The 14,091-nt window shown below is 47.2% G+C and overlaps 1 protein-coding gene across 2 annotated transcripts in view; it reads right to left on the reverse strand.

Moving 5' to 3' along the window:
- The window catches only part of LOC143776978 (aldo-keto reductase family 1 member D1-like), a 33,872-nt gene extending 20,703 nt beyond the window's left edge, over positions 1-13,169 (reverse strand). Inside the window, exon 1 of one of the 2 annotated variants that reach the window (XM_077266861.1) lies at positions 13,091-13,169. Coding sequence is in view for 1 of the 2 variants with exons in the window: in XM_077266860.1 (XP_077122975.1) it covers positions 12,853-12,945 (93 nt within the window). In the remaining variant the exon portion in view is untranslated. Of the gene's footprint in view, positions 1-12,852; positions 13,059-13,090 lie in introns of those variants that run through there. The other variant, XM_077266860.1, reaches the window with a different exon arrangement.
- Between the last annotated feature and the right edge of the window lie 922 nt (positions 13,170-14,091).

Consider the following 14,091-nt stretch of genomic DNA (forward strand, 5'->3'; position numbering starts at 1 on the left):
GGACCAGGAGGATCAACTGGACTTCGCCCCTTGGTTATGAAAACCAGTGTATGTGCACACATTGCGGATTTAGATGCGGATCCGTAGCATTTTTTGGATGCGCGAAATTGCATCAAATCCACAGTGTAGTGCACAAGCAATGTTAGTCAATGCGAAATTGAGAATTTTTGTGCACATACTGCGGAAAAAAAAAAAAAAAAAGTATGGATTTGCAGAGTTTTATTTTCCGCAGCATGTCAAGTCTTTTTGCAGGTCTGCAGCATTTTCGCTCCCATTATCTGGCTACTGTGTTCAAGTGCATAAAAAAAACCAAAAAAAAACCACATACAGTACATAGGGGGCTCCGGTGATACAATGACGGAAGGTACAGTGCCTTGTGAAAGTATTAGTCTCCCTGGAACTTTTCAGCCTTTTCCTACATATCATGCTTCAAACATAAGTGGAACACAATTGTGAAGTTGAACGAAATTTATTGGTCATTTTAAATTTTTGTGGAAATTCAAATACTGAAAAGTGGGGCGTGCAATATTATTCGGCCCCTGTAACTTAATACTTTGTTGCGCCACCTTTTGCTGCGATTACAAGTCCCTTGGGGTTTGTCTCTATCAGTTTCGTACATTGAGAGACTGAAATTCTTGCCCATTCTTCCTTGGCAAACAGCTCGAGCTCAGTGAGGTTTGATGGAGATCGTTTGTGAACAGCAGTTTTCAGCTCTTTCCACAGATTCTCGATTGGATTGAGGTCTGGACTCTGACTTGGCCATTCTAACACCTGGATACGTTTATTTGTGAACCATTCCATTGTAGATTTTGCTTTATGTTTGGGATCATTGTCTTGTTGGAAGACAAATCTCTGTCCCAGTCTCAGGTCTTTTGCAGACTCCAACAGGTTTTCTTCAATAATGGTCCTGTATTTGGCTCCATCCATCATCCCATCAATTTTAACCATCTTCCCTGTCCCTGCTGAAGGACACGCTCCGGTCCCGAGTGCCGGGACTTGATGCGAGACTGGTGCGTTTTTGCATTGAAATTGCAAGTGTGACCCCGGCCTTAGATGCAGGCTCTGGCGCTGAGCCCACATCTTTTCAGGCACATTACAGCCTATGTGTCCCCCGAACAGCCACAGGTGGAATCGTGATCCACCCATGGCTGTAAACATGATAAATTCCACTGGCAAGCTCTAACAGCAGCATTAAACATGATCATGTCGAAGCGTGTCACAAACCTCGCTCATCAGCGTTCCTGTCAAATGATCGGGGGTGCCAATGGGTTGGCAGGACAACTGGGGGTCTGCAGATTTTATACATCTGTGGTAATAGAACTTAACAAAAATTACAAAGACCAGAGCCCCAATACTTTTCTACATATACGCCCCAATTCTTATAATGAACTTTGTGCCTTTTCTATGTTTGCACACAATTATATTTGTGCCCCATTTTTTTGTCTATTTTACATGTGCTTCCCCCCCCCCCCCCCCTTTGCGAGCAGAGTTTAGAGATTCCAGAATTCCAGATGTTTTTGGCCGATTCATCCAATACGACTATTCAACAACAAAAAAAGGACTCGGTTGGCACCGAATGGCTGTTGAAACCAAGCACAGGGGTGCACAGCGTTTCATGGCGCTGCCAATCATTTTGCTACACCTTCCCATCTGCTTGGTTTCCATCCATCCCCAATAGTGATGAGCGAGCTTGCTCAGATAAGGGGTTAATAGAGCATCTTCGGCATGCTCGAAAAAAACGTTTGAGTCCCCGTGGCTGATCGACAGCCGTAACACATTCAGTGATTGACTAACAAACAGGCAGTCCCTGCATGTGTTGTGGCTGTTGAACAGCAGCAAGGCATGCAGCTGCAAGGACTAGATCATTACTTGGGTGTACTTGAATACCATGTTAGTGGAGCGCCCCCACACCGCCGCAGGGCCTAGGGGTACCCGGAGCCGGGCCTCTGGGTCTCAGTCCTGGGGTTGTCACGGTGGCTAGACCCGGTCCGTGGCCCTGTCTGTCAGTGGGGGACGTCCGGTAGAATAAGTGATGATGACGGTGCAGTTGTGGGGTGCAGGTCGCGGTAAATAACGAGGACACCAGGTTGCAGTCTCTTTACCTCTTTACTGGAGATCTCTGAGTCCTCAGTCCAGAATACAGTTCACCAGGCTGCGCAAGTCCGGTCGGTCCGATGGCACTTCCAGAGTTCTCCTCACAGGTGGAAATCAGTGCCCTCCTTCTTAGCGCTATGTGTTGTAGTCCTTCCCTGCTGTGCTCACGGAAAGTACCCCACAACTGTTGTGTCTGTTTCTTAAGTTCCCTCACAAATCGATTCACTGATGTTCTTCTCGTATTCCATCCCTCCCTGTTATTCAGGTTGGAACGGCACCCGTTTGTCAGGTAGGCCTGGAGTTCTTCCGGGACCCTAGAGACGCCCCTCTCCCGCAATTGCCCCCCCAAGACTTCATAGGTGATATGTGGTAGACAGCCCGCCTTAAACTGACTGCCCTGCCGCTGTTTGGAGTATGGCTTGAAGCTGTATGCTATTCCACTCCCTCGGCGTTCCGGCCACCGGTAATGCGCCTCAGTAGGATGTTGCTCCGGTCCTACAGCATGACCCCTACTGGTATTCTCCTTTTTGCTTGATCTCGTTTCTCACTCAGCACAATCTATCTCGCTTCTAGTCCTTTCTTGGGCACCGCCGCTATGCTGAGCAGGCACGGTCCCGTTACGTTCTTTCTAATGCCAAGCCTGTCAGGATCCCACCCCTGACACTCTACTGTCTCTTCCTCCACAACACCCTCTGCCACAAGGTGTTGCTTCGTTCAATCCAGTCAGCTTTCTCCTCTAACTTCCTGCCTGACCCCCAGTTTACCCACTATGGTGGGGAGTGGCCTAATGAATAGAACCCTTAGCTCCCCCCGGAGGCCCTGCTGTGAAATATATTGGTGTCTGTGATACCTGATCAGATGAACTCCTTCAGTGCCATCAGACGCACCATGGCTCCCCATAGTGGCGGAGCCACAGTACTGCAACGACCAGGACTCTGGGGCGCTGCACTCCCCCCTGGTTAAACACAGTACTCCGGGACTGGGAAGAAAACAACAATACAGGTTAGCAAAAAGACATACAATTTTGTTGAGTGCAATGACAATGAGTATACTTGAACAGGCTTCCCTTTATGGGAGGTAAGGACACTTGAACGTTACAAACATAATTAAATATCATAGCAACAGGCTACAATTAACTCTCATTACCCAACCGGGTATTCTACTAAGTGCAATTTAATGAACAATAATTTAACATTGCATTCAAGGAACATACACTCCTAGCTCGCTAAAGGCCTTCCCATAATCACATTACAGGGCAAGTTAACTTTTCATTCTCCTACTTTGAACCTGCAGGACCGCCTGTCCCTATGGCACCAGACCTACTGCCTCTCCTTTCTTTTACAGGACCGCCCCGTTCAGCCAGGGCCTGCTGCCTTTCTCTACTATACATGGTATAGACATAACATTCCTTTCAATTAGAGAACATGGAGCCGGCTCTACTTGGCTCCTATTAGGACTCACTCACTAACCCCTACGGGTTCACTTTCTGTCCTTAGTAACACATTATTAACTTTCTATGGGGACTCAGGGTTTACCTTCTATCCTAACTTTCTATCAGCATTATCAAAACATTTTCTATCGAACATTAAGCCTTCTCATTATCTTTCTTCCTTTCTTGCATGCTGGACACCCCATCTATCTCTACGGGCCCACTGCATCCTTCTTCTATCTTTCACCTTTCACTTCTCAGAGCACATTATCAGTATTTCTTTACATCTAACTAGTTAAAACACATACAACTTTTCTCATTCCAACATTATCATGGCATTACTGTGCTTAAAACAGTATCTCCCGTAAGTACGCTGTTGGACATCCCCTTTAAAAGAGGATCAAGTCTTTCTGAGGTAGCTCGCCTTCTCAGCCTACCAGTCTTTGTTCAGCAAAGGTTCCAGAACGGTATCTTCGCAAAGAGTCTTTAAATAAAACCAGTAGGAAGCGCCTTTAATAAGGTGCAAACTATTTACAAGAAAGTTTGGATCATGCACTGTTCATGATTTCTCAGTTTGTAAAACTCGTGCAAAACTGTAGAAAAACAAACAATAAGGATCCCGGGTCAACTAAGGGATCCATAAATTGTTAACCCTGGACGGGTTTAGCAGCAGTAAAAGCAGAAAAACAAACAGTTAAACTATGTACATGTAAGAAAACAGTCAAATCTTACTGTGGTGAATCAGAAGATGGTCTCATCTCTGGCCTCACCAGGCCGACAGATCGCACCGGTGGGCCAGGAAGCGGTTCCGGTCCCAGCAACGATAAGATCCCTCGCCGGGAGGCCCTTCTCACGGGTAGGCGCACACGTCCCTCCGGGGCACGGCGAGGTCGGGCCTCTCGAGGTTCCGCGGGGCCGGGCTCTGCAGCTTTGTCCACAGGAGCATCATCTTCCAGTCGGCGTGCTAGCTGTCGGGCCTCGGCTGCAGCCGCACACTCCTCAGACAACGGCAAGGGGGGGTCGGCCCATCGGTGGCTCCGCAAGGGTCAGACCCCGCAGCGCTGGCGTTTCTGGGGCTGTGTCGGGTTGCGCAGCTTCAAGCCGGGTCGGGTCAGCCCCACGCGGTGCTCCTGGTGTCGCCATCTTGGCCTCTTCTCCAGTGTCCTCTTCCCGCGGTCTCTTTCGTGGGCCGCCCCGTCCCCATGGCCTCCACCCTCCAACCAAGATCAGGAGGCGGACCTCGGCCGTTGACGGACACGTCCTCAGGACCAGGAAATGTTTAGACTGGGCGGCCATTGCTCTTCGCGCTCTCTAGCTCGTCTACGCCTACTCCACGCCCCTCTTCTCTCCCTGCGCTCTCCTCAGCGCTGTAATGGCGGCGAATTTTGGCGCGAACTTTTGGCGGCAAGTGACAATCCGCACAGTCTTTCAATAAAGCACAGTCCGAGCACAACAAATCACAGTTCCAAGGCACACATGACCTGATTCTTCAGGCTTAAGTAGATCCTGTTCGTGACGCCAAGTTGGAGCGCCCCCACACCGCCGCAGGGCCTAGGGGTACCCGGAGCCGGGCCTCTGGGTCTCAGTCCTGGGGTTGTCACGGTGGCTAGACCCGGTCCGTGGCCCTGTCTGTCAGTGGGGGACGTCCGGTAGAATAAGTGATGATGACGGTGCAGTTGTGGGGTGCAGGTCGCGGTAAATAACGAGGACACCAGGTTGCAGTCTCTTTACCTCTTTACTGGAGATCTCTGAGTCCTCAGTCCAGAATACAGTTCACCAGGCTGCGCAAGTCCGGTCGGTCCGATGGCACTTCCAGAGTTCTCCTCACAGGTGGAAATCAGTGCCCTCCTTCTTAGCGCTATGTGTTGTAGTCCTTCCCTGCTGTGCTCACGGAAAGTACCCCACAACTGTTGTGTCTGTTTCTTAAGTTCCCTCACAAATCGATTCACTGATGTTCTTCTCGTATTCCATCCCTCCCTGTTATTCAGGTTGGAACGGCACCCGTTTGTCAGGTAGGCCTGGAGTTCTTCCGGGACCCTAGAGACGCCCCTCTCCCGCAATTGCCCCCCAAGACTTCATAGGTGATATGTGGTAGACAGCCCGCCTTAAACTGACTGCCCTGCCGCTGTTTGGAGTATGGCTTGAAGCTGTATGCTATTCCACTCCCTCGGCGTTCCGGCCACCGGTAATGCGCCTCAGTAGGATGTTGCTCCGGTCCTACAGCATGACCCCTACTGGTATTCTCCTTTTTGCTTGATCTCGTTTCTCACTCAGCACAATCTATCTCGCTTCTAGTCCTTTCTTGGGCACCGCCGCTATGCTGAGCAGGCACGGTCCCGTTACGTTCTTTCTAATGCCAAGCCTCTGTCAGGATCCCACCCCTGACAGAGACTCTACTGTCTCTTCCTCCACAACACCCTCTGCCACAAGGTGTTGCTTCGTTCAATCCAGTCAGCTTTCTCCTCTAACTTCCTGCCTGACCCCCAGTTTACCCACTATGGTGGGGAGTGGACTAATGAATAGAACCCTTAGCTCCCCCCGGAGGCCCTGCTGTGAAATATATTGGTGTCTGTGATACCTGATCAGATGAACTCCTTCAGTGCCATCAGACGCACCATGGCTCCCCATAGTGGCGGAGCCACAGTACTGCAACGACCAGGACTCTGGGGCGCTGCATTAGAGTCCCCAGCGGCTGCATGCCTTGCAGCTGTTCGACAGCCACAACATATGTAGGGACTGCCTGTTTGTTAGTCAATCACTGTATGGGTTACGGCTGTCGAACAGCCATGAGGCATGCAACCATGGGGACTTGAACATAATAGAGTTTATTTGGTGTACTCGAATACTAGCACTCTAGCATGCTCGCTCATCACTAGTTCGCACCAATGAGAATCCTGTGGCCGAGGCACCAAAGATGTAGAAAGACGCAGACGTACACTGAAGAGCATCACAACCTGCTGTAGTACTCACCCAGTAATTATACACCCCCCAATTCCTTGCTGCAGTATAAACCATGGCAATAGAGGGTTTAAAGAACTAAATAAGCCCGTGTTACTTAGGATTGTTACAATGCATCACAGCAAAAAATCCATACATCTGGCATTGGTGGACACCACGGGTGGGATACGTGCCAGGCTATAGGATTTCAAAGCCCTGGCAATGGTCCCATCAGAACAGACTGGACTATTCTCATGTGCAGAAGTCCTGTGTGTGATATATGGAGTGCTGTGCACATAAAACATCTCCAGGCGCACAGCTGCGGGAAGTGGGGAGGAGGAGTGTTGGGGGCTCCGGAGTCTCGGAGTAATCCCATATAATAGGCGTATAGGGGATACACTATGTAGGGTCGGACCATTAAACAGAGCGTATAATTCACTGAATAAATTCTAGAACCATTACAGCACCAGTGGGGTAATCAGAGGTACTGAACTAGAAGTAGTAGGATAATAGCAGAAATAGGGAGATTACGGTGGTTGCAGGGTTATTATAGGAGTATTATTGTTTATAACTTTTTAGGTATAGTCTGAGTTTTAACATTATGATAACAATTTAAAGGGGGTTTTCCATTACAGGACAGTCCTTTGTTCGCAGCTTTCCTGCATAACAAAAGCTGACTTCACAGGATCGGAGTCAGTCCGGGAGGTAAAGTCGGACTTTCATTTTTTTTATGTTGTGCACTATTAATGTGTCCAGTAGTGGATGAGCCCCTTAATTAAGTTGTGTGTAAATGAGCGTGACTTTATTAAGTTTTCAATAAATATTAGTTGTATCTAAACTAAATAAAAGGATGTTTCTAAAACAAACAAAAATAAAAAAGGACACCAAAATGCAATAGAGCCTCATTTAACGAGCTGGTGTCGAAATGGTGCAAAATGTCTGCAACATCAAAAACGCACAAAATACTCCTCGTGGGAACGTACCCCAATAATAATCCCAACAGGAAAGAAAATTGTAGCACCTACAACAGTAGCACCGGGGAAGGGGGGGTATAATCTGAAGATAACGGATTGGAGGGTATAACTAAGAACACGAATAAAAGTAACTGAGGTCAAAGTAATAGTAATCCACCACAAGGAAATAAAGATGGCACTTTCGAAATAGGCAAAATCCACAGGTCTTCAAATTACAAATGACTGGTGCTGTGTATACAATGCCTCTTTCAGAGGTCCATGTGTTTGGTACGTGTGATGATCGTTTTCACATGTAACGAAGATGATGTGCATAGAACCTTGATGTCCTCACCGCTGGTCACTGACGCTGCGCTCACAGCATCTCATGCCTCAGGGGTTCTCAGCCTGGACGATAGCATCATGGCAACATCCATATTGAAAACTATTTATTCCCCAGACATGGATTACGGAGTGGGACAGAACGACTGAAAGGTGAGGGATATTGTTGTTTTTTTTATTTTTGGTTTATTACAGGAGACGAGGGATTCAGTGGAATTAGGCGTTAGGTGAGTATTTCAAGAATAGAAAAAAAAAAAAAAAAGTGTTTTGTTTTATGTCTAATAAAAGGACTTTATTCTAGCTGTGTCTTTACTATAGGATTAGTAACGGATGGGTGTTTTAAAGACGCCTCTCCATTACTAACCCGTGGGCTTGATGTCGCCTTTGTTTTGTCAGGCGACATCAACCCCCCCAAAATAGGAATCCCACTTGCCACCGCTACAGGGCAAGTGGGAAGAACCTGGCAAAGCGCCAGAATTGGCATATCAAATAGATGTGCCTTGTCTGGGTGTCCGCGGGCTGCTATCTTTAGGCTGGGTGGGGGAGAAACCAATATCCATGGCCCCTTAGCCTGAAAATACCAGCCCCCCGATGTCTGATTTTGCAAGGCTGGTTGTCAAAAATGGGAGTAAGCCAACAACGTGTTTTTATTTAAAGAAAAAAAAAAAAAAAAGTAGTATGGGGACCCTTCTATTTTTGATAACCAGCCTTGCTGAAGCCGCCAGCTGAGGCTTGCAGCACCTAGCTGTCAGTTTTGCCTGGCTGGTTATCAAGAATAGAGGGGAACCTATGCCAGATTTTATATTTACACACACTCATCAGCTGAATACAACTCTCAACAGTGTCCCCTGCTAGTGCTGATCACAGCGCCTGCAGTCGACAATGACGAGAGCTGTCTTCAGCACCTGGCGCAGGGGAACAGCGCAAACAGTATCGCTGCTTCCCAAGCGCCGGTACATGTGGTACTGATGTGCCACATGGTTGCCACAAGTATTACACACAGACACTGATATCTGCGGTACCGGAATATCAGGACGTGTGAAAGAGGCCTAAGAGATACAACAAAATTCTTCATGAAAATCTGGTTACTTCACAGCAGCCCTATAAGGAGTAGAACTTATATCAGCCCTGTAAGGAGGAGGACGACTAATATCAGCATTACAATAAGGAGTATAACAGTCCCATGTAGTGTAACTAATATCAGAAGCATACCAGCAGTCCCATGTAACGTAACCAATATCAGTATAATAGTTGTACCATGTAGTGTAATCTCATCAGTCCCACGTAGTATAATAGCAGTATAATAGCAGTATTATAGAGTATATCAGCGGTATAATAGTGGTACCATGGAGTGTATCAGCAGTCCCATGTAGTGTAATAGCAGTATAATAGTGTTATTATGGAGTACACCAGCAGCCCCATGTAGTGTAATATCAGCAGCAGCCCCATGTAGTGTAACACCAGCAGCCCCATGTAGTGTAACACCAGCAGCCCCATGTAGTGTAATATCAGCAGCAGCCCCATGTAGTGTAATATCAGCAGCAGCCCCATGTAGTGTAATATCAGCAGCAGCCCCATGTAGTGTAATATCAGCAGCAGCCCCATGTAGTGTAATATCAGCAGCAGCCCCATGTAGTGTAATATCAGCAGCAGCCCCATGTAGTGTAATATCAGCAGCAGCCCCATGTAGTGTAATATCAGCAGCAGCCCCATGTAGTGTAATATCAGCAGCAGCCCCATGTAGTGTAATATCAGCAGCAGCCCCATGTAGTGTAATATCAGCAGCAGCCCCATGTAGTGTAATATCAGCAGCAGCCCCATGTAGTGTAATATCAGCAGCAGCCCCATGTAGTGTAATATCAGCAGCAGCCCCATGTAGTGTAATATCAGCAGCAGCCCCATGTAGTGTAATATCAGCAGCAGCCCCATGTAGTGTAATATCAGCAGCAGCCCCATGTAGTGTAATATCAGCAGCAGCCCCATGTAGTGTAATATCAGCAGCAACCCCATGTAGTGTAATATCAGCAGCAGCCCCATGTAGTGTAATATCAGCAGCAGCCCCATGTAGTGTAATATCAGCAGCAGCCCCATGTAGTGTAATATCAGCAGCAGCCCCATGTAGTGTAATATCAGCAGCAGCCCCATGTAGTGTAATATCAGCAGCAGCCCCATGTAGTGTAATATCAGCAGCAGCCCTATGTAGAGTAATATCAGCAGCAGCCCCATGTAGTGTAACTAATATCAGCAGTATAATAGCGGTATTACGGAGTATATCAGCAGTCCCATGTAGTGTAATATCAGCAGTCCCATGTAGTGTAACTAATATCATCAGTATAATAGCGGTATTATGGAGTATATCAGCAGTCCCATGTAGTGTAATATCAGCAGTCCCATGTAGTGTAACTAATATCAGCAGTATAATAGCGGTATTATGGAGTACATCAGCAGTCCCATGTAGTGTAATATCAGCAGTCCCATGTAGTGTAACTAATATCAGCAGTATAATAGCGGTATTATGGAGTACATCAGCAGTCCCATGTAGTGTAATATCAGCAGTCCCATGTAGTGTAATATCAGCAGTCCCATGTAGTGTAATATCAGCAGTATAATAGCGGTATTATGGAGTATATCAGCAGTCCCATGTAGTGTAATATCAGCAGTCCCATGTAGTGTAATATCAGCAGTCCCATGTAGTGTAACTAATATCAGCAGTATAATAGGGGTATTATGGAGTATATCAGCAGTCCCATGTAGTGTAATATCAGCAGTCCCATGTAGTGTAACTAATATCAGCAGTATAATAGCGGTATTATGGAGTACATCAGCAGTCCCATGTAGTGTAATATCAGCAGTCCCATGTAGTGTAACTAATATCAGCAGTATAATAGCGGTATTATGGAGTACATCAGCAGTCCCATGTAGTGTAATATCAGCAGTCCCATGTAGTGTAATATCAGCAGTCCCATGTAGTGTAACTAATATCAGCAGTATAATAGCGGTATTATGGAGTATATCAGCAGTCCCATGTAGTGTAATATCAGCAGTCCCATGTAGTGTAATATCAGCAGTATAATAGCGGTATTATGGAGTATATCAGCAGTCCCATGTAGTGTAATATCAGCAGTCCCATGTAGTGTAATATCAGCAGTCCCATGTAGTGTAACTAATATCAGCAGTATAATAGCGGTATTATGGAGTATATCAGCAGCCCCCCATGTAGTGTAATATCAGCAGCAGCCCCATGTAGTGTAATATCAGCAGCAGCCCCGTGTAGAGTAATATCAGCAGTCCCATGTAGTGTAACTAATATCAGTATAATAGCGGTATTATGGAGTATATCAGCAGTCCCATGTAGTGTAATATCAGCAGTCCCATGTAGTGTAACTAATATCAGCAGTATAATAGCGGTATTATGGAGTATATCAGCAGTCCCATGTAGTGTAATATCAGCAGTCCCATGTAGTGTAACTAATATCAGCAGTATAATAGCGGTATTATGGAGTATATCAGCAGTCCCATGTAGTGTAATATCAGCAGTCCCATGTAGTGTAATATCAGCAGTCCCATGTAGTGTAACTAATATCAGCAGTATAATAGCGGTATTATGGAGTATATCAGCAGTCCCATGTAGTGTAATATCAGCAGTCCCATGTAGTGTAATATCAGCAGTCCCATGTAGTGTAATATCAGCAGCAGCCCCGTGTAGAGTAATATCAGCAGTCCCATGTAGTGTAACTAATATCAGTATAATAGCGGTATTATGGAGTATATCAGCAGTCCCATGTAGTGTAATATCAGCAGTCCCATGTAGTGTAACTAATATCAGCAGTATAATAGCGGTATTATGGAGTATATCAGCAGTCCCATGTAGTGTAATATCAGCAGTCCCATGTAGTGTAATATCAGCAGTCCCATGTAGTGTAACTAATATCAGCAGTATAATAGCGGTATTATGGAGTATATCAGCAGCCCCCATGTAGTGTAATATCAGCAGCAGCCCCATGTAGTGTAATATCAGCAGCAGCCCCATGTAGTGTAATATCAGCAGCAGCCCCATGTAGTGTAATATCAGCAGCAGCCCCGTGTAGAGTAATATCAGCAGTCCCATGTAGTGTAACTAATATCAGTATAATAGCGGTATTATGGAGTATATCAGCAGTCCCATGTAGTGTAATATCAGCAGTCCCATGTAGTGTAACTAATATCAGTATAATAGGGGTATTATGGAGTATATCAGCAGTCCCATGTAGTGTAATATCAGCAGTCCCATGTAGTGTAACTAATATCAGCAGTATAATAGCGGTATTATGGAGTATATCAGCAGTCCCATGTAGTGTAATATCAGCAGTCCCATGTAGTGTAACTAATATCAGCAGTATAATAGCGGTATTATGGAGTATATCAGCAGTCCCATGTAGTGTAATATCAGCAGTCCCATGTAGTGTAACTAATATCAGTATAATAGGGGTATTATGGAGTATATCAGCAGTCCCATGTAGTGTAATATCAGCAGTCCCATGTAGTGTAACTAATATCAGCAGTATAATAGCGGTATTATGGAGTATATCAGCAGTCCCATGTAGTGTAATATCAGCAGTCCCATGTAGTGTAATATCAGCAGTCCCATGTAGTGTAATATCAGCAGTATAATAGCGGTATTATGGAGTATATCAGCAGTCCCATGTAGTGTAATATCAGCAGTCCCATGTAGTGTAATATCAGCAGTCCCATGTAGTGTAATATCAGCAGTATAATAGCGGTATTATGGAGTATATCAGCAGCAGCCCCATGTAGTGTAATATCAGCAGCAGCCCCGTGTAGTGTAATATCAGCAGCAGCCCCGTGTAGAGTAATATCAGCAGTCCCATGTAGTGTAATATCAGCAGTATAATAGCGGTATTATGGAGTATATCAGCAGCAGCCCCATGTAGTGTAATATCAGCAGTCCCATGTAGTGTAACTAATATCAGCAGTATAATAGCGGTATTATGGAGTATATCAGCAGTCCCATGTAGTGTAATATCAGCAGCAGTCCCATGTAGCGTCACCCCAGTAACACTAGTAACCCCGGCGGCGCCCCGTTACACCGGCTGCCCTTACCGTGGCCGGGGCGGAGTAGGTGCCCAGCCCCAGCAGCGGGACGCTGTTGCCGTCGCTCAGGCGGACGCGGTGCTGCGCTGCCGTTAGCTCCATGCTGAGGTCCTGAGTGAGGACTCGCACCGGCAGCTCATAAGTGGCGCTGAGCGGGGGGCGTGGGAAGGAGGGGAGGACACCGGCAGGAGGAGGGCGGCAACCGGGGCATAAAGAGCGGGGACACCGGGGACACATGTCAGCTCACAGTTCTGTAATTAGTGAATTCTAGTAGCGGATGTCCAGGGTGCACAGGACCCAGCTCCGGCTCCACCGGCGTCACTGACGCGTCTGCGGCACACCTGAGCCCGAACTCTGAGGTGAGGTAGTGGGGGCGGAGCCTCAGGGCAGCGCTGGAAACTTCCAACCAATGGGAAGATTGTTTCTGGCAGACACCTGTGCGGGCTCATGAAAAGAGGCAGCTGATTGGTAGTTTTTTGGTTTTTTTCGCCTGCTGCACAAGGGCACAGGACCTGTGTGAGGAGGAGGGAAGTGGTCCATGAGGTGACCACACCGGGGCACAGGCGGTAACACTGGCAGATGCCTCACTAGTGCCCGCCGCCATCTGTGTAAGGGCGCAAGGACGGGAATTATTACTATGGTAAGGTAAGGTAAGGCGGCTTATAGCTATTTATGGCGACCCTCAGTTTAACCCCTCTTGTCGTGGCCAATTTTCATTTTCTAGCGGTTTTTGTATTTTTTTTTTCCCCCTTTCAAGAATAATATTTTTAATACTTTTTTTATTCTTTTAACACCTGGAGCAACATACAAACTCCTTGCAGATGTACTTTGTGGGATTTGAACCCAGGACCCCAGCGCTGCGAAGCAACAGTGCTGCCCACTGAGCCACCGTGCTGCCCGGTGTACAGGGCTAACCGCTGAGCCACCGTGCTGCCCGGTGTACAGGGCTAACCACTGAGCCACCGTGCTGCCCGGTGTACAGGGCTAACCGCTGAGCCACCGTGCTGCCCGGTGTACAGGGCTAACCGCTGAGCCACCGTGCTGCCCGGTGTACAGGGCTAACCACTGAGCCACCGTGCTGCCCAGTGTACAGAGCTAACCACTGAGCCTCCGTGCTGCCCAGTATACAGGGCTAACCACTGAGCCACCGTGCTGCCCGGTGTACAGGGCTAACCGCTGAGCCACCGTGCTGCCCGGTGTACAGGGCTAACCACTGAGCCACCGTGCTGCCCAGTGTACAGAGCTAAC

Source organism: Ranitomeya variabilis, chromosome 5 (assembly GCF_051348905.1).
Source record: "Ranitomeya variabilis isolate aRanVar5 chromosome 5, aRanVar5.hap1, whole genome shotgun sequence".
In the NCBI taxonomy this organism is placed as follows: Eukaryota; Metazoa; Chordata; class Amphibia; order Anura; family Dendrobatidae; genus Ranitomeya; species Ranitomeya variabilis.